Raw genomic sequence first — 26951 nt, 5'->3', positions numbered from 1 at the left:
TTATATTTTAATGCAAATATTTTCTATTCGATTTGAATTTAAAAATATATTTTAGTAGTTTGAGAAAAATTTAACAGGAAGACGTCCTAAAAGTGCGCTCCTGCCAGCCCATTCTCATAAACTCGCATTTGAATCGCCGTGTGGTAGTAGTAGTGGAATGTGTATGTTTGTATATGACACACTTTGTTGGCGCGTCTTCCACCTTTCGGGAGCTCAGTCAGTCGAGCATCATTCGCGCAACAGCACCTCTCTTCTCTCTCCGCTAAGAGACCGTGTGTCGATTCTGTGGATTTTCACTTCGCCGGTGTGCTCGACGGGCGCATTCGCGAAATTAAATCTCGCAGCGCCAGCGAGCGGAGCCGCTAACGAAGAAAGAAAAGTAGCGTTTCTGCTTTTTGACAGCGTCATCTTTGACAGCAGGTGCATCGTTCTCGCAGGTAAGAAATAAATATTTTTATCATTCCGTTTCCTGACAAAAATCGTATCGAAAAATTTCCGCTCAATGAATTAATTTGACGTAGGTTTTAATGTAAAATTATATTGCGATCAAAAACCATGCACGCTTTCCTTTTTTTATAAAGAGTCGTTCTTTCAAATAAGAACCTAATTCTTAATTAGTTTATTTACAGTTGGTCTGTGGTCTGTACATTATAAATTCCAATTTAAATTTGATTTTTATTTTTACAGATAAATAGTTAAAAAAAATATTGATTTTTTTTTTCAAGCATTGAAATCTCTTTAAAAAAATCACTGCTATTGCGGAAATTAATTTTAAATACCCAAAAAAAAAAAAGAGTTTGTTATATTCGGATAATTAAGAAGTGAATTCCTAACAAAATTGCTAACGCAGAAAATTTTCAAATAATGGTTTATTCGTAAGTGATGAATGTTAATTTGAATAATATTAAATTAATTATTTAAAAAGAAAATTGTATATATTTAATAGTCCCCTCCTGGGTCAGCTACCCTCAATTATGAACAGAACATCCCCAACCCTGATATGTATATTGAATAAAAATAAAATCTTAAAAAAAAATGCAAAAAAGTTCTGTTTAATCTACCAAAGGGAATTTGAAACTTTATTTAGTTGTTAAATTTTCCCAAGAAAATAATGAAAATGGACTAATTTTTCAGATTTACACTAGAAATCGCAAATTGTAAAGACCCAGACACATTGTATTTGTTTTCATTATAGAAAAAGACCTACTTATGTATCGCATTATGCAACGTTGATGCATTATTTAATTCAAAGAGTATATAAAATCACGATATTTCCACTCTCATTCTCCGGCAGTGACAAAAGCACTGTGAGAAACGCAATGCAAAAGTTGCACTTTTCCCACAAAAGAGCCGAAAGTAAAACCACTCTGGGACAAAAAAGGGATAAACTTTCGAATATCACGCAGCATCTTCGCTCGAGAAATTCTAATTGTGCGAGAAATATATAAATTAGACAGTGATGCGCGAACGTTTGTGTGTTATGTTCTCATTTTTTAGGCGCTGCTGCTGGCGCATTTAATAAGAAGTGTGTATCATAGGAAGACAGACGCACGCGAGAGTGTGTAGGTCATTGTTTTATATTTTATTGGTATAGAGCGCAGTGGCGCGCAGTCCTACTTCGGAACACACACACTCGATCAAGTCTGAGATGAGAGAATAAATTCTTCTCTCGCTGCATAAAAGTGTGTTTAGTGTTAATTGGCGCTTGTGGTGTCGCCGAACCTTTATTTTCAATATGTATCAATTAGACTACTTTTCACGCCGTCCGATCAATTGAATTAACTGGAAGAAAAAATACATAAATCTTGACGTGGCTTATTTAGAAATAGAAGCCAGAGACCACAGAAATTCTAGAAAAAATACTTTCGACTTTACACACACATCCTCATTATATCAAGCGATTGCGGCCTGGTGGAGAGTTTTAGATATTAAAATAATTGTCTAGTAACGCACTGATGCGTTAATTAATTAGGCTATCCAGATATTATTTTGATTGTGAGTCGTAAAAGTTAAAAGTCTTCTTTTCTGGCCCACTTTTAGTGAGTTATGAAATTAGAAATTTAATATTTAAATACTTGAATTTCATATTTGGTTGTATAGCTTGAAGCAAACACACACAATTATGATGTTAAGGCTCAAAAATTAAATAAAGAATTTGCATAAATTTAATTGGAGTGATTTATTAATGAAACATTTTGCGACAAAAATTCAATTCTAGACCTTGAAAATGCCTGAAACAACATCATTATTTCCAAAAATTCATATGGTATAATCTTAATCAACATTATCGTGTCTCATTTTATAAATATGCAAACTACGGCCCAAATTATTTGAAAGTTGAAATATTGCGGGTGATTTAAATGAATACCTCTCAGCGGTTCCGCAAGGGATTGAAGCGGTTTTGTTGCCTCTCAACTTAATTATCACGGTTCAGAGTCACCCTACCGTGTGTGGTGTGTAAAATGTGCAGCTGCACGCGGGGTCAACTTCCTGTCGATCACCAAGCGCACATGACGTGGACTCGCATCCAGCGGCCAGTCTGATCTGCGCCGCCGGTCGACATTTGTGTGTTTCCCGTTTGAGTGCAAAAAAGTTTGTAATATTTTTCTGTCAAAAATTTTTAATTCACTTATCTTGAGAAGTTATGTTTAAAATTTAAAATTTTTATTTCATTGCAATTAAAATCATTATTTCAATTGAATTTTGCTTGTAACGCCTAAGTTTCGTTGATTGTACTTGTCAAATATTAAGTAGTTAAGTTTTTTGTGACAAAACTAGATAAAACTTCTAAAAATAGATTAAGGGTTTGAGATTATTTTAATGCAAAATTTTCAAAAGAAGTATGATTTTACCTCAAAAAACACACAAAGAAACCTAGAGCTTTGATATTTTTGACAATTTGAACAGAAAAATTAAAAACTTTTTTTCCAAAATTTAAAAACAAGTGTAAAAAGTAAAAAGTGAAGACTTTCAAAGAATTATTTTCCACCGATCGGCGAAAATCCTGTTGTGCCATGTGATATGCCTGAGGTCAGCGACACCTTTTGGCGCGTCGCCTTTTTCCGCAGTCAGAACACGTGGGGTCCCGCCGTGCCCCGGCCCCAGCCGCCGGGGGCGCCCGACCTGAGGCGCGTGGACACCCTTTACGCTCCCCTTCCGGTGCCGAGACCTCGCCGGCCACCGAGGAAGTTTCCGAAAAGACCAGGGCTCGTCGGTCAATTGTTGCGCAACTTGATGGTGTGGAAACGGCCCAGAGTGAAAAAGTGGGAGCCTTCGGGGGCTGCGTCGAAAAGACCCCGAACCACAAACCGCCGGGGGCAGAGGAAGATGCTCGCCTTCCTCATGGGGCGCAGAGCTCGCAGGCACTGCGTCAAGAGCAAACCCGCCGGTGGTGCTTCTGCTTTAAAAATTCAGAACATGAGGTATTTTCACAATTTATATTTTGTTGATATTATTATATTAAAATTATTTAAAAAAAAAATTGAGGCTCATTATTTGGCGTTCCTGAAATAGATGAATTAGCGTATTATTGAAATAAACGGCTCAACCAGTTTTATCCATTTTTTTTTTTATTAAATATAATTTTTGCCTTCTTTTTGTATTTTCTCTTTTACAGAGCATGACGACAACTGTTTTCTTATTTTTTCTTTTTTTCTAATAGAACCATGATTTCAAAAATCTCCTATCAATAATAATCTCCCTTGTTTTGTTTTACAATTTTTCTACTACAGTATTAATTTTTATTCAAAATATTTAAGTGAATTTTTAAGTTAGGATCTTTAATTTAAATTACAGTGCAGTTATAATTATAACAAATGCCGTGAGAAAATTTTTTACGTGATGCGGAAATAATGCTAATTTTATGCACTTTAAATTCGACTGCAAGCCAACCTTGTGAAAAAACGAAAGAGATTGTGCGAGTTGCGAATAATTTCCAAACTAAAATTAGCATTAATCAGTGAGGTGGAATTGCGTCAGATAATTTATCCGATATTATCGGTACTAAAAATTCCTGGAGAGCGCGAAACCATTAACCTGGTTGCCAACAAGTTCTCGACTTGAGGTACAGAGAGACGTGTGAAGAGAAAAACAGTTTAATTTGAAGAAGGAAGTAGATTCTTAATTAATAACTACAGGAAATCTTGTCTTTAAATAATTTATCTGGTAGTAAAAGGTTTAATGGAAAATGAAATTTAGAAACGCACATCATCATTTTTCATGAAAAATAATACATAATTATAAATTTTCTAAATGAAATGTATTAAAAATAATTGAATATTAGTATCAATCAATTCTTATGGGTCAAATGTTTTATAACTTTCATTCTTTTAAAATAATTATTTATTATTATTTATTTTTTATCAATAATATAATATTAAATTAAAATTAGGTCTTGCGGAAGAAAAACGCTTTGTGTACATAATTTATAGAATATTAATAATTATTAATAATAAAATATCATAATTTACAACTAATGCATTTTAATTAGTTATTTTTATTATTACATTAAAGTAATTCTTCTAGGAACAAAAAAATCAATTAATTCACACTAAATTTCTTATATGAATTTTATTTATACCAATTCTTTCTGAAGGGTGTAAAAACGTTTTTAACGTAAAAATGCATATTAATAATTTTTGAAAAACATTATCATTTTTTTTTCGTTAGAGATATTTCTTAACTCTGCTGGTTTTTCTCTTAACAAAGGCTTATTGAATCATCAGACAAATTCTTTGATTGGCCGATCTTTGAAATAGGAGAGTTAAAGCAACAATTATGATTTTCTATTATCAATCAATTTTTTCTTACAACTAGTTATTTTCAAATTTTTGTTTACAGTTTTGTGAATTTTTATTGTATTATAGGATTTTACAAAGGTGCCCTAGTTTTTTTATTTTATTTCAGGCGTTTTCTCTTAAAAAATACCCAAAGTAAAGCTTATACCTTTTTATTTTCTTTGCCAACAATTAACAATTGCTGATTGAGCTCTCGTTGCAAATGAAAATAATGGAAACGGAATTACTTTATAATGAAACTGCCCTCAATGCTTATGGAGCGCCATTGTTGAGTGAAGAGTGCTTGAAGCTCTCCATTGAGGCAGAAACATTGAGTGGGCATGCAGGAAACAAGAGCACACACTAAACTTAATTCCTCTCCGATCGTTAGCGAAAAGGAAACGCCTCGCCAACTATATAAAAAATCTCAAGAGCAGGCGCTCTCCAATCAGACCCGAAAATTTTTGCACCATCACTGGCCGGCCGGACCACGTGTGTGGAAATAAATAACATGAACAGTTAGTTAAGATCTCTCGCTCCATTATATTCCCATTTGATCTCCCTCACTCGCTCACTCGCCGGCTGGCCGATTGTAAAAGAGAGAAAACTGTGCTCCTGGCGAAACTGTGCCGGACAAAGAGAAAGAAGCGCTCATTGTTTTTTTACACACGCTAGAGATGCACACAGCGAATTTATAACGAGAGATGCTCTTCTTTCTACGCGGAAAAATCATTTCTCCTCCCGAGGGTGTTCAGTGCAAACATGAGAGAAGAATGCAACTCGCGGCAGTAAATAAATAAATTCCTTAGATGGACGTGCAAAATGCACAGACGTAACATTATGTACATAGCGGGGTTTCTTTTGTCTATTTCAAAACCTGCGTATGGCGTGAAATTTCAAATTTTGATGTGAATAAATTTACAAATTCTATAATTAAATGAGTTTCTTCATTTATTTTTAAAAGTTCCCTGATAACTAAGAACTAAGTACACCAAAAAATCAGCTAATGCAAATCCATGCTCGCTTTAAATAAGATGTTGACATGCAATTAGTACTAATAAAGTGATTGAAAAAGAATACAATTACCTTTCTTAAACTTGATATTTATGATCTTATTAAAAATAAGTTTTTCTTCAAGGATATTAATTTTTAATCTTTTTTTTAATACATTAAATCTAATCCTTCATTTTTTTCTCAAATTCCGGAACAACTGTATTTATTGTTTAAAATGAAAACAAAAATTATTCATAACATGAACTTTAATTACGAGAATTATTTCTTTTCAGTTTGGTAATGACAATGACAGATTTTGAAATTAAATTAACAAGCTGGTATTTTTTTGGTTTTAAATTTCTTGAAACAAATATTTGTTATTTATAACGATTTTAATTGTATTGCCTAAAACTCGGCTTTAAAATAAGCTTAATAAGGATTAGGCTAAATCAATAAATTTAGCAAAAGACCGACTATATGAAAAGAATAAAATCTAACTTATATTTAGATATTATATGAAATAAAAAAGAAACGCGCTCAACAGTTCTCCTTTGTAGAGTGTATAGAGCGAGCATGAGAGTAGATTTTCTTGTTATAGATAGGATATACGATGGACGTGCAAAAATTAATTGTGTATAGAGGATTTTTTTAACCCTAGGAAGATCTTCACTCAGTCTGATATTGCGTTAATAAGAAATGTAATACGTATTTTGAAAGAGAAATTTTTCAAATTACGTTTAATGGCCCATTCAAAATTGGTTTCTTTTTAAATAATTAAAAAAAATAGAAGTCACGGAAATACAACGCAGAGTTTATTATTTGGAATTTGTGGTTTATTCAATCAAAACAAAAACGCGAGCTTATCTCTCATGCATGCAATTAATGCTCATTAATTAGCGGGAAGACTTTCTACCCAAGCTGTTTCGGAACTCGCCGAAAAGACCTTTCTGCCGTACGTCTCTGTTTTTAATTACGTCTTTCTCTCACAATTGGCGAACTTGCTCATTTTCCCGCGAAAAAGAAAAAGCTCGATCGGCCAGGAAACGTATAGGAAATTTCACTTACGTGCGGTCATCATTGATTTCATATCGCACTCGTCGGTGACGGCGGCTGATGAGAGTGAACGGCTGATTGCAAATTGACGAAGAAAGTTCAGGAGCTGCATTGTGCGTTTAATAAAGGATGAAAACGTACGCGCGACATTTGGATAAAAATTCCAACAAGAAGATGAGTTTCACTTTTGTCTCTTTCCTTCGAATGCTTCAATTTTCCCACATGAATTTCTCATAGTGTGAAATATCACTTTTGCGGGTTTCTCTTACTCATATTTAACAATTAACGGAAGCTAAGAAATATATATCACGCTAGAGATGCATTTGCATAATAGTAAATTAAATTTTTACCTCGTCCTTTTTATATCACCTTTGTAAACTTTAATTGTTTTTGTTCAACATATTTGAAAAAAGTTAAAATTTATTAAACAGCTAGAAAATCCTGTAAAAGGTTCCATTGTTTTTACTTTTTATGTTTTCTTAAAGGAAAGAATACACTAATTCTTTTGTCACTCTGCTCGTTAAAACAAAGACCTGCAGCGCAATTCGGCACTAATTGTTAATAAAAAGTGAAATTTGCTAACCGTCACTCTGCACACTTGGTTGATTAATAGACACGTAATCGCGACGGGCACTAGAAAAACTGGAGCTTATTCGCGGTGCATCAGCAAATACAACCGCCGATAACTTTCACGAGAGACGAGCAAAAGCAGCGTGAAAAAGAACCATCGGTCTCGTCATTTGAAACCTTTTTGCCTCACTGGCTGCGCCGACCGAATAACGAGTCGATATCGCGAGGAGATGATGACATTTTATAAACGCAAAAAGCAAAAGTCACGAGTACTTTTTTTCGCTTCATTGGGCGTCAAATTAGACAACAGAATTAATTTTGCATTCTATATTTATTTTCTATTTCTTACAGGTTTTTAAAGGAATCTGAATAAAAAAATATTTTCAAACGCAGTTTTATAGTAAATTTATTCTAATTCGTTGGTTTACAAGAAATGTAATTTGTTTTAATTCCAAACTTTCTTTTAAGAAAATTCCTACACTTCTGAATGCATTTATTTTACCAATTTACGTTATTCCCCTTCTTATTAAATTGGATCTGTTTAATCAATTTTAGTCACTATTTTACTTTTACTTAAACATGCATTTTTTACTACTTTATATGAGAAGTAATTATGATTTTTATTATTAAATCCTGGGATTTTTTAATTTAAGGATGCAAATGTTTCTCTTTGCAATTTCATTGCTTTAGGCTGTTCATCAAATTTTTTGGTTGTTGATTTGTTAAATAAGTCATTTTTTAGTCAATTTTGTGTGCTGCCGAAAATAGAAAAAGCCCTATATCGTAGCAATTGTTTTGTATAAATAACATTCAATAAATTAATTTACTATCTCAATAATCGTCAGTGAAATTAACACACTTATCAAACTAATTTTTGTTTGGGCTTGTATTTCCTGAATAAATTAATTTATTCAATTTATAAGTCTCTTTTATAAAAAATTTATTTCTTTCAATTTTTTCTATCATTCAAATCATATAATTATGTATATCAATATCTTGTAAGAAAGTATTAAAATTATTAAATTGACGGTATAATATATTAAAATTAAAAATTCTACTGCTTCAATTTTTAAAAACACATTCAAAAGATTCCCAGTCAATGATTATTTGTGAGAAAAAAAATTGTTCCCTGGTTTTTTTCAAACTTTTCTTGTAACAATTGTAAAAATAAACAATACTAATAATTTAGAAATTAAAAAAAAAAACATTCTAAATAAAAGTGAGTGATATTAATTGCATTTTCTAGAGCTTTTGAATGTTTGAAAATATTAACAATCAGTTAAAAGTTCTGCTCTGGTTTAGTATTGTGCACATTTAAAATGAAAAATTCTTAAAAATTACCAAATAATCCAAGAAAATTGAACCCTTTAAACGAATGAACCTCTAATATCTGCAGTGGAGCATTGACGATTAATGTTGGCAGTCATATGCGGCTGCACACAAACCAAACCAAATTACTCTCTGCGGATGTTTGGATGTTTTCATTGCGATGATTGAGTTGGTGTTGATTTTGTTCACAGACACGGGCGATTGCACGTGCTGCGTTGGCTCCTCTGGGAGACCAACATGCCGGCGCTCGAGCGCTCGTCGAACGGCGCCCTCGCCCTGCACTACGCCGCGGCCAGGGGATGCCTCGACTGCGTCAAAATCCTCGTAGCCACCTCACCTGAACACAGGTAAGAATAAAATTCCAAACTGCTCATTAGCGGTCGTTTTTGTTAAATCGTGTCAAACGTTGGCGGGTTTTCAGGCTGAAAAAATGATAACGGCATTTTTGCGTAGAAAGTCCGGATTCGAATGATTAATGAACGTCTCAATCTTAACAGCGTCAGGTGCTTCTCCGTTCGGACAGACAATAGTGGGGGACATTATTTCTGAAGTAAAAAAGAGGAAAAATAAAATATGCGAGTTGTCCGGCAAAATAAATAATAACAAATATTCAATTATTATTATTTTACTAGTAATTTTTCAAGTTCAAAAATATTATAATAGGGAAATGATTCACAATTATTAATTAATAATTTTCCTTCATTAAAATCAGAAATCATTATTTGAGAGTGGCTAAAAAGTAACAGTAAAATAACAGTAGAAGAAATGAAAAAAAAAAAATATGGTAGAAAGTGGGTTGTTAAATATTTCAGAACTTTTTGTCGATCATGAAAATAATGTCGTGGTCTTAAATAATTTTTCCCCGCATAGCATTCAAGTTAAACCGGACGTGTATGCGCGTAATTTAATTTCTTCCTAGCACCTTTCTCTGATGGAAAACCAGAGCGATTACCATGCACGAAACAAGACATTGGGTGCCTTTCAAAAATTATTATAGTCGTTATTCCTAAAGTCGTGTTCAACTTCTTGTACTACAGAGTATGAAATTTTCCTCCGACATGAACAACCGTGAGTGAAACAAAAGTTATTAGCCGCGTGTCACTCGCTGGAACAAAGAACTATATTTTCAGAAGCAGAGTTGTGTCTTTGCCTTCCGAAATTCTCACTTTTATGACCCAACCAGCGATCCGGGTTTTACAGTCAATTTAACACGCGATCCTCTACTTTTACAAAAAAAAACAAACGGATGTTATGTTTTTATGGCAAAACCTGTGCATGATGACTGCAATGTAGGCAACCTGGCCGACATGCGTGCTTCGCCGGTTGCATTTACGGTAGATGGGGTTAATTTATAAATTAGTTTTGTATTGAAAAATTTGACTTTTTTAAATGCAATTTGTTTCTCTCTGTCTCTTTAAAATCATAATTTTTTATTCTTTTGTATTTTCCTGAAATATATTTTCATTCATTTCTTTTGTGTGACTTAAAAAGATATTTATTTGCAGAGAATTTGCTCACAGTTTTACTAATAAAAACATTATTTTTTTATAGCAAAGAAAAACTTTTTATTCATTCTTGTATATATTGAATTTTTATTTGGAAATTTATTATTATCGTCTTCATTATTAATTGTAAAATGTGAGTTAAAATGGAATTTTTTCATATTGAACGGATCAAAATAGTTGAATAAATTACGCTTCTGTTTATAATGAATACTATTAATTTAAATTTCACTATCCTTTGATCGTCTTTTTTAAGCTTTTACTAAAATTTAAACAGAAAATCATGAAATAATTATTGATTTGACAGATTGGCACCCACGCATGCTTAAAAAATAACTGCTCTGTAAACGGTGGATTAATTTTGAAATTCCTCGTGTTGGCGCAGACAAATTAAAAAAGCTCGCAATGATTGGCTCAAAACTCGCCTCATCATCGGACGCAAAACCCCGTGACCGTTTTTGCTCTCAGCTGTCGCTGCTATACGATTTGAATTACTTATCGCCTGCTGTCGATTACATGGTAGATTTCAGTTATATGAAAGAAAGAAAGGGCGGTGCAGAGCGAGAAAAAGAAATCCGTCGCCGCTCTTTTGAAAGTTTTCTCGGTGAAAATCAGTCGCCGAGAGCAGCACAAAATTATTTTTCAAGATCTCAAGTGCCTTTTTGTGCAAGTCGTGAGAGGCTAATTATTTCCACCGTCGATGCAACGACTGACTTAATTTGTTTCACCTTGCAAAATGTATGGCGATTAATTACTTCTTAATATAATATTTATTTACTTCAAAACGGAGCTGTGTGAAATCGTGCGATTTCTCACCTTTCGGAAGAAAGAAAGAAAGCACGAATTGGCTTTTGTGTACGATTTTTGCTGGGCCAATATTTCATCACGATGTACACGCAGAATAAGGAGAAATTTGGCTCATATTGATTTCAACAGTGGCCCTTTCATCACGTTCCGATCTGCATGAAAAAAAGTATTCAGTTTAGTTAAGTGTAAAAAGAAAACCGTGTGCAATAAAAACGGTTTGATAATGAAAATAAAATTAAATGTTGAGTATAGAAACTTTTAAACAATTTTAGAATAAATAGACACTTTTCCATTAAATTTTTATATTTTCATAAAATAATATTGGCTAATTTTGTAATTTCTAATATTACTCAAAGGGAGAAGAAGAAAAGTTCAATGAAAATTCTTAATGTCACGGTTAAAAGATATACAAATTGAAATTAAATTAAGAATTTTTGAGCATTATATATTATAATAAAGATTTACCATGAATCGCAAACTTGCAAGAAAACGGAAATTATGAGAAAGGATGAGAAAAGTCATTTTTTACTGAATGAGAAATATTTTTTAATGTATGTTTAATTTTGAATACTGTTATTTTAAAATTTGAAGTTTTCTGCGCGCTTTAGCAATACATATAAAATCATTAAAAATTAAAATCTAGCACTAAAATTACACTTCACTATACAAAAATGAGACACAATATATTAAAAAAAAAACATACTCTTATTACTTAATTTTTCTAAAAGTTTATAATATTATTTAATTATTTTTATTATTGAAGTTTATATAATATTTCTAATATTTAAACAAATGTCAATTTGGATTTAAGTAAAATAATATGAAATTAAAATTTAATATAAATTATAATTTATAATTGTCACTTATTTTATGTTTACTTCCAAGATCTGGTTTATTTATCCGTCAAAAGACATCTTAGGAGATTTTTTATGAGTATAAAAATAATCTGCCAATACATAAAATATGAATCCAACTTCAACTCTTTTTAATTTGTACTTTTTCCGGTCCACCAAGCACACGGATCTGAATCAAATACTGGAAAATTGCGTGTGGTGCCGTGTGTTGCGTGGCTGCAAATGTGACGAAAACCGTACCGGGTATCCTTGAGACGATTATTTATTAAAAGTGCGAGACGCAAATTAAACGGTACCTGCGGAGCGCGGAAGAGAGAGAAAGAAAGAGCTTCTTCTTCGATGCAGCGCGCGGCTCTCTCGCGCTCAGGTGCTTTCTCAGTTAGTCGGGCGGGCAGTGCTCCACGCGGAGGATGTGTCTCTCTTGTGTTCGTCTCGCTGAGCTGAATGTGTGCTGATATGTGACTTAATTTGCTGCTCCCACACTCACTCCGCTAATTACGCGTGCCTTGGCATCGGTCTGCATTTGAGGATTATTTCGCTAAAAATGTCACCGCAGTGCAGATTAGTGTCCGGCAGGTGCAAGGCCGGTGGGCATTACCTCAGGTTAGTTACCTTTCTCAACAGGCGCTGTCAACTATTTTGCATTTAAAAATTGTTTCGAAGATTTCAGGTGAATGAAAAGTACAATAAATTTAAAAAAATTTTAATTTAATAAAAGATATTATGTAATTTTAATTTGTTTGAAGAAGTTGACACTCGAAGAGATGATCATGGAAATTAATATATCGATATTGGGATTTTTCCATTTAATTTTAAATTTGTTGTGAGCTTCAAAGATTTCATCTTTTAATTATTCGGTTTTAAATCTTTATAAACTGGAATAATAATAAATTAATCTATGTAATCATCAAACGCTGAAATCTCTTATTTCTTTTATGATTTTTTTTTTAATTTTATACTTTTACACAAATATTGGAAATAATAAAACTCTTTTGAAAGAATTTTTTTTTTTGCCTTCAAATAAAAAGAAAACTTTTAATCTTTATAGTCGGCAGAACAAAAATTAGACCACAAGAAAGTTGGTCGCCATAAATTAAACGACTTCAGAGACTTTAGACATAAGTCAGTTAATTGGTCAGAACATTTGACGACGGTTCCCTTTTACAAACCATGTTATTAAAAATATCAAATAAAAATAGTCCATCTCAAGCCGTGCGCGGAACTAGTTTTGCAAAAAAAGTCGCAAGACGACCCTGCCCTCCATTCGGCCCAAGTATGTGCGCCACTTTTCGACACAGCGAGCGCGTTTCAAAATTTATTAACCGGCCAAATTAAATTGCTCCACATAAACAAGAAACAAAAATTTGCATAATTGTAACGAGATGTTTACATTCACCTTGATTGTTGATCTGCGATGTGTGAGATATACACTGTTGGGAAAGTGGCTGCGAAATTAACTTCAATTGAATCATGGCGGCAATAGTTGGCATTGTCCGTTTACAAAAAGATATTTGCTGAAAGTGCATGACGTTTGCCGATTTGTGCGATGAAAAATCGGTGTAGAAAAAGAGAAAGGCATTGAAATAAATTCACCGAGATATGTCAAACTGGGGCATAAAAGAGACGAATCTTCAGCAGTTTGTTTTATCAGCAACGATTATCTCTAGAAACGAGATTTTTAATGCAAAAATTATGTTTTTTATTACAGGGTGCTGGAAAGAAAGTGGATAGATGATATATTTTTATATCGGCCGCGGGAGAGGTTGTTTTATTATTTAATTATCGTTTCGTTTCGGGCGATGTGAGTTGGAGAAAAATTGGCAGCATTCACTTTTATATATTCTGAAAGTTTTTAATACTTTTTTTTCGAAGATCATGACTTTCCTTTTGACGGCGCCCCTATCAATTTTCTTTTTATTGCTCAAAGGTGATTTGCATCGTTTATAATATTTGAAAGCAATCACTTTCAATTAAATACTACCATCAGATTTTTCCCTTTTTTACGTCAAGAAGTTTCGTAGGATTTGGAGAAAGAAAGAAACGAAGCGCATCTCTGAACCGTTGCATCTTTGTGAGAGCTGAAAATTCTCGTGAGACATTCACGCACATTTGCCTGATGACACGCGACGAAACCGCACAAATGGGCACCCACCCATGACACAACACCAAGGAGTTCCAAACTCCTTGCACAACACCGTGTCTCTTTGAGCCCAAAAGGCACCCACAGTCAGTAATTTCTTTACTCTTGAGATCGCAATTAATTCGTTGCAAAATTGGGTTAGAAAAAGCGACGACTTGAGCAATTTAATGGAGAGCCGATTGTGTGCGTGCGATATGCGGGCAGGAACTTGGCAGCAAAATTTTATTACACCTGGATTTGTAACTTGCCTTTTAAAGCTATAAACAACTCTTTTGTGTAATAAATTTTGTAAACGTATTTTTTAAGTTGCTGTATCAAGATTACTAAATCAGATCAGGAGTTGGCAAAGACTCGTTTGGTCAGCAATAATTAATTGATTTATTAGCAGTTGGCACTGCTGGAAAACTATTCATGATTTCAAAAACTGCAATATAGGTGGGAGGATTTATTTTAAATCCAATTAAAACTTATTTTTCGCCCAATCAAATATTAATCCCATCAACAATTTTCTCAGGAGAGATCCAAGGGTTTTGGTTATCAATCAATTCCTCATAACCTCAGTTATCTAATCAAATAAAAGTCCCTTTTAGTAGTATTTTTATAAATTTGTAAAAAATATGAAAATAATATTTATATTTAGTTTTTAACTAATTATTATTTATACCAAATTTTATTTCTTAAAGTTATATTCTCATATAAATATTTATGGGACTTTCTTAAAAAATCGTGTAATTTTATTATAACAAATATTATTTTAATATAATAGAAATTTTAATTTTAAAGTTTAAATCTGCACTTTAAATAAAGAGCATTCAAAGCCAAAATAATGTAGTGAAGTTTTATTGAGTTTTATTAAATAACTTGATTGTAAAATCTATATCCGTATATTAAATCAGGTTAATGAAGACTAACCTTTTCCAATTCAAATAATTATGACTCACTGCTGCATTCTCACATCACTTACATTTCATACTCCGCAACTCGGCAGGAGGTCTCGAACGTCTTGATTCCTTTTCGCAACATTATCATCCAGGCGTAAAAATTGAGCAGCCTGCACATGAGAAGCGCGCGCGTATCATCTCTCTCGCATATAATTTTACCGTTTTCTCGCGCAGTGAAAAGAAACTCGATCGTTCCCTGGCCAAGGTGACCCAAATTTGTATAAAAACACTTCATTTCCTAAAACAAACCGCCTAAGAGATGATTAATTAGCCGATAAAAAGTACAGTTCTGTCTCATTCTCGCTGATCAAATTAAAAACTTTAAAAATTTTTTCGGTGCCGTCTCATCGCCGCTAATTGCAAAACAAGTTTTCAACTAATGAGCGAATTGAGCGTAAAATTGACGAGGATGCGATTCTTTGATTCAGTAAAAATAATAAATAATTCTGTTTTTGAATGAAGTAATGTTGGCGGGTGCCAGCTGGACGCGCAAGCAGCGGCGCACCGTTACGTCAAAATAATCGCTGCTGCTTCGTTATGCCTGACGAGCTGTCGAAAAACACAAAGAACCCACGTTGGCCGAGGTTTGCGCAGTTTTGTTCTCAAATGCGGTCTTTTACGTTTGAATGCTCAATCAACTCTAATTGAAGTTTAATTGTGGAAACGCACAAAGAGTTTGTTGCCAAAATTGGTGGTTGTTAAAATCCTGTTACATTCTAGGAAAATAATTCCTAAAATTTAACAAAGTGACCTAGATATCCGGGGAAAATTTTGGATTCAAAGAAGTTTATTGACATAAATCACCAGGCATTTTCCTCCCAAATACATCATTCGAGCATTCAAATTAATTCAATTTGCAAAAAAATCAAGAGGGGAACCTACAATAACTAAAATTTTACAAATCAATTAGATATAAAATAATTAATAAAAAAAATTTAATCTACAATATGAAAAATAATTTAAGTTGTATGATATTACTTTTAATTGTTGATTATTGTTTACAAGCCTTCATTGAGTCCTTACATTGAAAAATTATGCTGATAGAGAAATTCTTGAAATTGACACTTTTCCTGTGTTAAGCGAATTCCAGACATAATAAATATTTATCATATTTATCTTTGTTAGTAACAAGAGCTGAACAAGAGAATATACCTTTAATTTTTTATGCAACTCGGCATCTTGATGTTGTTGAAACGCGCAATCCATTTTTATCTCACGCTAAGGCACGTCTCTTTGCATTATTTCCTTCACTCATTTCTTAATGTCCGCTGTACAGGTATCAGACTGCTCTTTTAGGTACAAGTTAATTAAATCTATCAAACTACCTCAACTTTCAAGACATATCCTTTTAAATTTTATTCGTTTAAAAAATTAATTGATTAATTTTTTTAAATACAATTTGACCGTTTGATAAAATTGCAGCTCAAAAATCATATTGAAAAGGTTTATTTGTGTATATTTTGTTAACTTTGTAATCAGATGGAAATATTACTCATCACCGAATAGAAGATAAATAAGATGGGTTTATCTTTTTTACTAATTGACCGCTATATGATTTTGAATAGTTAAAAGAATCGTCTCCTTACAAAATATCTGCTAATTTACGTTGAAATTGATGAACTGAAATTTTTGTTTTAGTGCCAATGCCCAAATGGACAACGCGGTGACGCCTGTGTACCTGGCGGCGCAGGAGGGTCACCTGGACGTCCTGCGTTACCTGGTGACCGAGGCGAGTGGTTCGCTGCTGCTGAGGGCCAAAGACGGCATGGCGCCCCTGCACGCCGCCGCCCAAATGGGTTGTTTGCCGTGCATCAAGTGGATGGTGCAAGAGCAGGGGGTTGACCCGAACCTGCGCGACGGCGACGGCGCCACCGCCCTGCACTTTGCGGCCAGCCGGGGACACGCGGATACCGTCCGGTGGCTGCTCAGACACGGAGGTCGCATGCTGCTGGATAAATTTGGCAAAAGTCCGCTCAACGACGCTGCTGAGAACGAACAGATTGAAGTGAGATATTTTTTTTATTAATTGACAATTTTTATTAACCTTTCCATATATGTTAACCAATATTGATTTTCAAAATTGATTTTACTCATGCTTAAATTCAACAATTCTCATTTAAAATGAAAATGAACTTTAAGCGCGATTCACATTATATTGAAGTAAAATTTAGTAAATTGCAAAATTTGTTTGAACAATATTACTAATTTAACTCTTGTTTTTAATTAAGAATTTATTAATCCAACTTATTATTTTTTGTTTGGATGCATATCAAAATTTTGTTTTTAAATTTCATTTCATTTCATTTTCATTTTCACTATTTTTAGAAAAATTGTGCATAATATTGCAGAACTTCTGTAAATATTATTATCGCTTATCGCTCTTTATTATTAAAAAAAATTAACCTCTACCTTTGGAGTTGTTTTGAAGTAAATTATTTTTTTCAGTGCCTAAGCATTTTGGTGCAGCATGGGACAGCTCCAGATTACAACCACTCGGAGATCCCTCCGTCCAGTAAGCAGCGATCTTCGTCCTCATCTCGTCACAAAAGAAACCAAGAAGAGATGCGAGACTCCCTTTCAGACAGCAGCAGTCTCAAATCAGAGCCTTTTTATCTCCACCCACCCTCCAACGGCAACAACAACCCTTTCTCCGCGTGCGGCACCACAGTCTGCAACAACAACAACAATTCGCTCAACTCTTCGCTCAGTGGTCTGGAGATTTACGTCAACCCCATGAACGCAGCTGGTTTGAAAAATTAATACAAAATCAATTTTCCAAAATTATTTTCCCAATTTATTTCAGTTGTGGACAACCGGCCTCCGTCCAGCAGTCCGGGCAGCTCGACTGATTCGGAATCTTCCTTTTATTTGCACAACCCACGCGAAGTGATTTACAACAGGGTCAAGGACCTTTTTGAAATGCCCAGCCAGAACAGACCGACCTCGCCTCTCAGGTCGGCCTCGGCAGCTTCCTCTGTCAGCTCCACCGCAGAAGGGAGCACAACTGTGGTTGTAGGACCTGCTGGTGCCGTCACAGGTAAATAAAAATTTAGAAATAGGCTTACAATTAGTTTAAATTCATTAATTGATTTAAAATTTAAGGATTTAGATTTTAACTATTATATAATTAATCCTCATCAAAAGTAATCAATATTGCATTATTTTCTTTATAAATTTTGCAACATCAAATTTGTTGAGTCACAGGAGCGTGGTCTGTGTAAAATTATGAATGAAAATTACAAAATTCTTTGATTATTGTTGTTAGAGCAGAAGCCCTTATGCTCGCCATTATATTTCATTTCCCTGTTATGTTTTGCTGGAATGAAATATTGCACTCGCAGTAAAACATTCTTCCTCTTCATCAAAAGTATAATAATATTTCTGTTTCCTTGAAGAGGATGTTTGTAAGTAAGAGAGAAAAGAGGCGGAGTTTTGAGGAGTAATTCTGGAGTATAGAGAGTGCAATTAAAGCAAGTTCTTACTTATTCTTGAGAGTTGCCGTTACATGCATGCTTTTTGCCGGTCCAGCCAACAGCCTCTCGTATAGTGCGTCCCAGGCTGCAGCGATAAATGCGACGGCAGGTGGTGAAATAAAGAGAGTTTCGAGGTCGGCCAACATTTTAGCCGCGCGGCAATTTCTCCGAGCCCATCCATGCAGCCGAAACCTGTCCATCCCGTTAATGTAATTTGTTTATTTATGCACCGCCGAAGAAATTTCTGCAGCAGAAATGCATTCTATCAAGTCTTTCACTCTCAAATATAATACAGATGGGTATTGGATAAAGCGGATAAAGCATGGATGTGAAATTATATATTATTAATTAGATCAAAATTGCCTTCACTTAATAATGCGTGTCCGATGAAAAATATTAATTTTAAAGCATATTCATAGATATCTGCTTTTTATTGCTACATCAGATATTATTAAAATTAATATCTAATTAAATAAAAAAATCTATTAATTTTTAAATTTTAATAAACAATAAAAGTAATAAAACAATGCACGAATTTACACAAATTTTTGTAATTACTAAAATATTTGAATTGACCAATTTTGTAATTATTTTAAGATTAAATCAGAATAAGTGATAATAATGAATACTATATTTCAATATCAATATTATTATAAATAAGAAAATATATGACATAAAGATAAAATAATTTTTTTTTTGCTTTTAGCAGTTGATGTTAAAAATTTAAAAATATTGTAATTAATATTGCAAACTTATTTATTACATTCCTCCGTTTTATTGTTCCAGTTCGAGTTGACGTCCACACGTCAGACGTGAGGTCAGGAATAGTCGAGGAGAACGACTACGAGGACATTTACCAGCTTCGCGAAGAAGCGGCCGCCATGGTGACATACTCACCCACGGGCCGCAAAAGCAGCATCGTCAATATAACAAGTCCCAGCGCCTCTCAACAAGGGTCCCGGCCGCCGTCGCGAGTTGAGACCTCGCGGCCGCCCTCACAGCAGGGGTCGCGGCCGCCGTCCGTGTACAGCACTAACTCCAGGCCTCCGTCTGTGTCTAGTGTCAGCATAGACTCGCCCCCGGAGCCACCCAGGAGAAATGGGACACCCACCGAAGGTATGATTAACCATTAAATATTGATAGTTATGCAAACCCAAGACAGTCAAGTTGTACTGGTTGCATTTAAATAATGATGGTTGAAAATTAAATTTGTTTTAAATTCTAATTTATGAAAACATCCACAATTTTGGATTAAAAATTTGTTTAAATGCTTATTATACATTCAAAGTTGATTTACAAGGTAATTCGACTGGCAAAACTCAATGCCTAACACTTTCATCTTTATTGAATTTAAATCTTTTAAATTCAATAAAGATGAAAATAAATAAGCGATGATTTAGTTGCAAATTGTGTTTATTGATATATCACAAAGGCAATTGCTGCCCATAACGGGATACATCATTCATACATTCAAAATTATACAAATTCAATACAATTGAGAGAAAAGATGAGAGTTTTACAAACAAAGTTTTACATGCGAAATTTCACAAACAAAATTTTCAATTACAAAATATAAACACAAGAAAAATAACAGTAGTCAAGTTCTTTGGACATTTTTTTTTCTTTTTCTGGATTTAGAAACATTTTATGTTACCTTTTAAATAATTTGTGATACAAAATTTATTCAAGCAACTCATTAAAAAAATGGAAATTTCAATTTATCAAAATTGTTGCAAAACTTTCATTGGAAATTTAACTTAAAGATTACTTATTACGCTGCAAAATCATAGATTGAAGCAGAAGATATTTTAATATTGTTTAAATAAAATGTTTTGAAGAAAATCATGGATGAAATGTTCTTTAAATTCTGCATTTTTAAAAAATTTCAGGTGAAAGAGAGGAAAAAGTGACTGCCTCGCGTCACTCGTCCCTCCCTGGATCCGGAGCCGTTTCCCCGGCGCCGAGCGGAACTTCTGCAGAAAACAGGTAAAGCGGAAAGTGCGAATTTCTTGTAATCAACTGTCATAAAATTTTATTAATCGATCAGAAGTTCACGGAGATTGGTAATTGAAGAAAACCGGGGCGAAAATAAATGTAGTAGTAGCTTTGTTGGCACATCTGTCTTTATAAATTGCACCTCGGATCGCGATTTCACGATAAGTGCGCGCCATAAAAATTGATTGTGGATTTTACTTTTACAATCTCTGCGCTACGGTACAAATCATGTAGGCTCTGCATTCAAGCAAGAAATGCAATAAAATTGTAAACACGCGCCTCATTCAAAAGTGCAAACTAGAAACTATTTAATTATTAAATAATGTACAAGTAGGGAGGCTCCTCGCTAATGAATATTCTTTTCCAATAAAAAGTTATTTAGATCTGCAAGCCTGATTTATGATAAATAATAAATTGAAAAATAAAAATGAAATTTAAATGTAACAAAAAATCTAACTAAGTACGAATTCAGTTCATCATTTAAAGTGCTTCTCGCTTGAAAAAAACTGAAGAAATGAGCTAAAAAAATGTAATTTCGGATTCTTGCTAATTTATTTTTCCTGCTATGAAATATATGATTGTAGAGCTTGACACTTGACCAAAACTGGTAGAATCGTTGGAAATGTTTTTAGTTTTGAATATGAAAAACAAATTTCAAGCCAGTTTCTCTCTTTGTGAACGTCTGTGCTCACTCTTTCTATCTAAAAAAAATATTCGATTATTTTCACATTATACAGTACTTTCTCAGTCAAGAATGCGTTATTTTTGAAAGGCCCTTGCAAATTTTATGCGATTACGGCCGCTTGACTCTTAATTTAGATTTTCTGCAACAATTAAAATCGCATAACGCTAAATCTCCGGCCAATTAAAAAAAGTGAAAATGGAATAACAATTTTCTGTAATTATCCAAGTCACAGCTGCACATATTTATAGCGCAGCCATTATTGAAATCCGCACTCACTCAGTTAGCCATGCATTAAACAGCAGGTTTGATATAATAAAATGAGCAAAAAAGTAAGTCAGCGGCCGCGGCGAATCAGAGAAACTAGGCGGAGAGTATATTGAGAACACTCCGACTGCACTTTCTACCGAGCATCTTCTTGCCCACCGCGCTAGTCAGTCGAGATTTCGACGCGCGATGGCTCACACTGGCCACAACAATGTTACGTAGATCGTGCGCCAACGTGTTCCACTCGATGGAAAACCTCGGGCCCCTGGGCGCCTACCCCCTCGGGGGCAGCGCGTGGGGCAGCTCGGCCACCCTGACCAAAATGTGGAACCCCACGACCGACATCAATTTGCGCGTCGAGCTAATCCAAAGCAACTTCACGTGTCGCAGGGCGCTCAAGAGGGTCGTTTCCGAGCCCGGCGGCCTCCAGCACCCACCTCCGCCGCCTCCACCGCCCCCGGCCCTGCTGCAGTTCGACACCCTCGGAGAGAGGACGGGTGAGTTGTTTTGTTTGCGTGACTTATGTTCCGCGGCGCTGCCTTTAGGGAAATTCTCGTGATTTCACTTAGCTGCACGACGCGAGAGACGGTCTCTCACACGCGTAATTAATTGCCAGACTTAATTTGATTTCTCTCGAAAAGCTGTAAATATCACTTAAAACCGTCAAGCAGGTGATAATTATAAAACTTGCACAAATATACTTTTTTTAAATTTAAATTCTTGAAATAGATGCAAAAGTTTCTTTTTTTTGCAAGTTAATTGTTTATTAGTTTTATTAGTTTTTTTCCCGTGAAAGTGCAACTTTGACGAGAAACAGAGAACAAAAGACGAGTAATTATAATACTGTCTAGATTGTAATCTGAGCAGTAATGGCTGCTCGTGCATAACTTAGTATGCTAATTACAAAAAATTATACTGCACTTTTAATTTCACTTTCCAAACTTTTGCATTATAATTCGACTTTTTAGGATAAACAAATTTCTCCTTTTCCTCCTATACTCAGGGCTAAGATAAAATGCTCTTATTGTTATAAGAAAAACTACAAGAAAATTTCAATAGAATATAAAAAATGATTCGCATAATCTAATAAGAAGTAAAAAAAATATTGATTTCTGGCCATGCCATAAGTAATAATAAACTTCAAATTATTTCTTGTTTAATAAGATTTGTATGCAATATTATTTCAACAATTTGAATTCAATCTGTACAGAGAAGTAGCAAACAAAATAAAGTAACAAAATTATTTAAATAAACTTCATAGTTTCGCACTCAACTACATTTAATTAATGAGCAATGCCATGTGTGCCTCTGAACGCGCAACTTAATTTTTATCACCTCAAATTACAAAATAAAAAGAGCAAATTAAAATAAATTTGAGAAGATTAATTTAGCGCTCAGTTTGATAGATTATGCAAATAAGATCTGTTAAATTTTTAAGACGGGAATACAGATTTTGATGAAATATTTAGTATGGATAAAAAGGATGTTCTGGATGTTCTGGTGTATTTTTTAATTTAAGTGTGTAAACTTAATAGTATCACGTGATTATAGCTATTTTATTAAAGATTTTATAAAAATGTAAAATATTTGCATACCGTGAACTCCTGAAATGGAATCCAATAAATATTTAAAATAATAAAAGTTTAAAAATTATATTTAGCAAAATTGAAGACCATAATTAGATAATTTATGATTCTGTATTGCACAAGGCCCGACTTAGAAATAAATGGTCAAAAGTACAAAAAAAATTGCCACGGGACATCTTTCAAACGTTAAATTACCGCTTCCTCCTCTTTTCCGCCGCTTTGCCATTTTCTCAAATAAAAATCGTTTCACGCATCAGCTGCAAATTTAAGAGAAATCTATCTTTCTCCCTTTTCCGAATCAGCAGTCACGCCTGCATTACAAAATAATAATTACACATTCACCTGCGGATTCGCGCACAAATTTCACACAATCGATTTTGCCCGTGGACAAAACGCGGCGAGTCGAGCCGGTTTGTTGCGGCCGGCTGGCTAATTATGCGCGACGCACCGGAGAGAAAATGAGGAGCGAGATGCAATTAATCGTGTGTGCGTCTCTTTCGGTAAAAGTAGAGCACACCGCCGTAATTCGGCCGGCAGACCGTAATTAAGATCAGTGCACGGTCACGCACCCCTGAGCACCCCTTCCCCTGTCTAACCCAGCAAGTGGCGTGTCCGCAGGAGCTGCCAGGTCGGCAGTCGGCGCCGAGCAGGCCTCCGACGAGCAGTTTGCCGCCTCCACGCCGCCCACCCCCACAGGTAACAAGCACCTCGTGTTGCCCTTCGTGCCGCCCAAGTTCCCCTGCTCCGGTTCGGACAGTTTGATCAAACCGTCCGAGTACCTCCGCAGTCTGGGAGGCCCCGTCCTCAAGGCCGCCTCCGTCGCCGCCGCCACCGTGCCGCCCCCGCTCAAGGAGGAGGCCGAACCCAGCAGCGCCCCGGCAAACTCGCAGCCTCCGACCCCGGGACCGCCGCCTCCGCCTCTGCCCTCGGTACCACCGTCCCCGCCCGCCCTGCAGCCTCCGGAGGCGGTCAAGGCCAAGCCTGCGCCGCCGCTGCAACCGCTATCCGGAATCAGCATCCACGACTTGAACAGCGTCCAGCTCAGGAAAACCGAAAGGCTGGGGAAGACCATGTCGGCGCCCATTGGGCCTGCGCCCATCACCAACAACGCACCACCTGTCCCAGGTATTTTTTTTTTAATTAATACTTTAATTTCAATCAATTTCAAGCAACAATTTTGTCAATATGATTAAATATTTAAATAATTAACAGAATTTTTGGTTTTTTTTATGCACGTACAACTACATTATTTCATACTTTTAATTGACGATTGTGAACCAAAATTATTTAAAATATTTTTGGAATTTTATTTGAATATTAATAAAATAACTCTTGGAAATTAACATTTACTCTATCAAACTTGTCTGATTAAATATTATGTTTATTTTTTTTTATTTTTCTATCCCTACCAATTGCAGAGGAATATAATTATAAAAAAATTAAAGCCACATTGAAGCCACTAATTTTGAACTTAATTTTGTTCACAATATGAATTAAATGTTGGAACCTATAACTGAATTAAAATTGTAGCACTTTACTTCTCATGTTTCCCTCACAGTTTCAGAAAAACATAAGAAAAGAGTCAATAAATTTTCAACATTTCAAAGATTTAGTGTTAAAATTATAAATCTAATTTCCAGTAACACAAGTAAAATTTAGAATCGATTTTTTAAATTCAGATTTAAAGAATAAATTTTGCTCTTTAAGAAGAGGAATATGAATTTTCGCATCCTTTGTTGCTAAAATTTATTATTAAATTTTGAAGGCTTACAATTTCTTAATTCCATCATTTAAACTATCTCAATCTTTTTCATTTCAGGGGAGCAATTCCAGTCGCAAAAGGACAGCCTGATCGCTGAGCTGAAGCGTTCCCGCGACATCACGGGCATCAGGAAGTGCAAAGTCGAGCGGGCCAAGTCGGAGGAGCGTCTGGAAAAAGAGCACTTCACAAAACTGTCCAAGCAGTACTCGGTCGAGAATTTCGTGGAGCAGGTGAGGAGGAAAAGTTATTTTGAAACATGTTATAACTAATTGGACCCAGTCAATGCAGGTTCCGGACACTGACGCGACGGGCAACCCCATCCCGGCCTGGAAGAGACAGATGCTGGCCAAGAAAGCGGCCGAGAAGGCGCGCAAGGAGGCCGAACTGAGGGCTCTGCAGGAAGCCGAAGAGGAGCGCCTCAAGAACATTCCTCCCTGGAAGAGAGCGTTGATGGCCAATCGCAAGGAGACTGATATCAAAAGGTAAGAAAACAATTTATTTCAACATTTGGAAAGTCTTTTTTTATACTTTTTACTGCTTAATTCAGATTTTTTTATTATTTAATTAATCAATTTCAGTACTTCTAAATTTTACAATTAATTGTCGTTATTTCAACAAAGCCTTTTTCAACCTGATTCTGCAATTTTCGGCCTAAATCTTGTCGACATTTTACATTTTATACATCGCAGGAATTGCCACAGTTAAAAAATTAAAGTTAATTGAATTTCACATCTCTAACAAGTTCTTGATAAAAAGATTCCGCTAGGCGGAAACGCCTGAAAACAAGCAGACAATAAATCACATGCGAGAGGTGATGCCCCTCACAGTTTTAGAAATGATAACAAGCCTTCTCAGATTTGCTCTATTAACTCATTGTTAGCGTGGTGCATGTGTTTTTGAGCATATGTGTGTTAGCAGTTCAAGATGATGCGGTGCGTTTCGTCTCGTCATCTCGCCATGCACTTATAAATTCCAGTGATGAGTGTGTGTTTTTTAAAAATTGGCTCTTCCTCCTGCCGTAAACCGCAAGAGTTTTTATGTAACGGAAACTTATATTTTTACATTACGGCAATTTCATTGCTTTAATTTTCTCAAGAGTTCGTAAATAAAACGGGGCAGAGGAAGAATCTTAATTTAAGGTTATCAAGTGCCATCATCACTTTGCTATTAAAATATATGAATTTTCAACAAGATACTTGCAGTACTTTATTAACCTCAATTTTAAAATCTAGATTGAGTTTCGTTCAATCAATGTGGAGCCAGGGGTAAATACTTGAAATATGTTTGCTCTATTTAAATAAATTTTTAAATTTAAACTCAACTTAGAAATCTGAAGACTAGCAAAAAATAATAATAATAATAATCAGGGGCTTGATAACGAATTTGAAAGCCAAAATTTTAATCATATTAGCTAATCCTCTGCAATAAATTTGATTTCACAAAATAAGCTGAAGTAAAAATAAAGATCAGGGCAAACAGCACTCGCATTTTGCATATTGAAGTTCGAGGCCGTTTGCCCTTATGTTGACGTTTTTAATAAGAAGAAATTAATATTTTGATGTAGGAAAATTTTATATTTTCAGTTGGAAAAAATTTGTATTAACAATTAGAAATATTTTTATTTTAATTCGTTTTAAAACAATTAGTTTTTCCTGCTCAGTTTTCAGAATTGCAGACTAAGTTTATTTTTGAAACTTTTCAACCCAAAATCTACACAAAAGCACAAAAAATCTTGAACAATTAAATTGTATAACCTTTAAAAGATAATTTAAAACCGTGCACTTTTTGTTGTTCTAGGAGTACGCTGTACACACCTAAAGTTTTGTCTGTGGAGAGCCCAGTGTCAGAGGTGGAAGAGCCGATTTGCTCCGAAAACGACAAGGAGAACATCCAGGAGGGGTCGCAGGGGTCCACCGAGTCCGACGAGATCAAACACAACCCTGAAGACGATTCGGTCACGTTGCCCCTGATGCCGTGGAGGGCGCAGCTGCGCAAGACTAACAGCACCCTGAATCTGCTCGAGTGATAAGAAGTTTAAAATTTAGTGAGAGATAATAGAAAAAAAGAGCCATTTCCTCTCAGCACTGTTGAATCTGTATGTAAAACTTCGCTCAAATCTTGTATAACCCATTTTCTACTAACATATTTTTAAATGTAAATAAGATTCTTGCAAAAGCTCATTCCACTTTAATCCCGTAGCACACAGGTGATAAAATATTCAA

The 26951-nt window shown here is 34.9% G+C and overlaps 1 protein-coding gene across 4 annotated transcripts; it reads left to right on the top strand.

Moving 5' to 3' along the window:
* Positions 1-221: 221 nt before the first annotated feature.
* LOC132197513 (espin) lies at positions 222-26875 on the top strand. Of its 4 annotated transcripts, none has more exons than XM_059620851.1 (12): positions 222-437; positions 8912-9067; positions 16603-16969; positions 17410-17710; positions 17768-18001; positions 19224-19553; positions 20327-20423; positions 21772-21878; positions 23586-24092; positions 24787-24959; positions 25018-25211; positions 26527-26875. In XM_059620851.1, the coding sequence occupies exons 2-12, from the start codon at positions 8958-8960 to the stop codon at positions 26753-26755; spliced, it is 2649 nt and encodes an 882-aa protein (XP_059476834.1). In that variant the 5' UTR covers positions 222-437; positions 8912-8957; the 3' UTR covers positions 26756-26875. The 4 variants fall into 4 exon arrangements, with proteins under 4 accessions (XP_059476834.1, XP_059476833.1, XP_059476835.1 ...); XM_059620850.1 differs by having other exon boundaries at positions 25009-25211; XM_059620852.1 differs by lacking the exons at positions 222-437; positions 8912-9067 and adding an exon at positions 12263-12486 and having other exon boundaries at positions 25009-25211.
* Positions 26876-26951: the final 76 nt, after the last annotated feature.

Source organism: Neocloeon triangulifer, unplaced genomic scaffold (assembly GCF_031216515.1).
Source record: "Neocloeon triangulifer isolate White Clay Creek 2 clone unplaced genomic scaffold, ASM3121651v1 ptg000012l, whole genome shotgun sequence".
NCBI lineage: Eukaryota > Metazoa > Arthropoda > Insecta > Ephemeroptera > Baetidae > Neocloeon > Neocloeon triangulifer.
The sequence above is the reverse complement of the archived record's forward strand: the minus strand, read 5'-3'. Positions and strand labels throughout refer to the sequence as shown.

Bases quoted from the DNA above. Each gene is read 5' to 3' on its own strand.
- LOC132197513 (XM_059620850.1), top strand. From the start codon at position 8,958: ATGCCGGCGCTCGAGCGCTCGTCGAACGGCGCCCTCGCCCTGCACTAC. The intron at 16,970-17,409 runs GTGAGATATTTT...TATTTTTTTCAG, and splicing joins CTGAGAACGAACAGATTGAA to TGCCTAAGCATTTTGGTGCA. The intron at 17,711-17,767 runs GTTTGAAAAATT...AATTTATTTCAG, and splicing joins CAACCCCATGAACGCAGCTG to TTGTGGACAACCGGCCTCCG.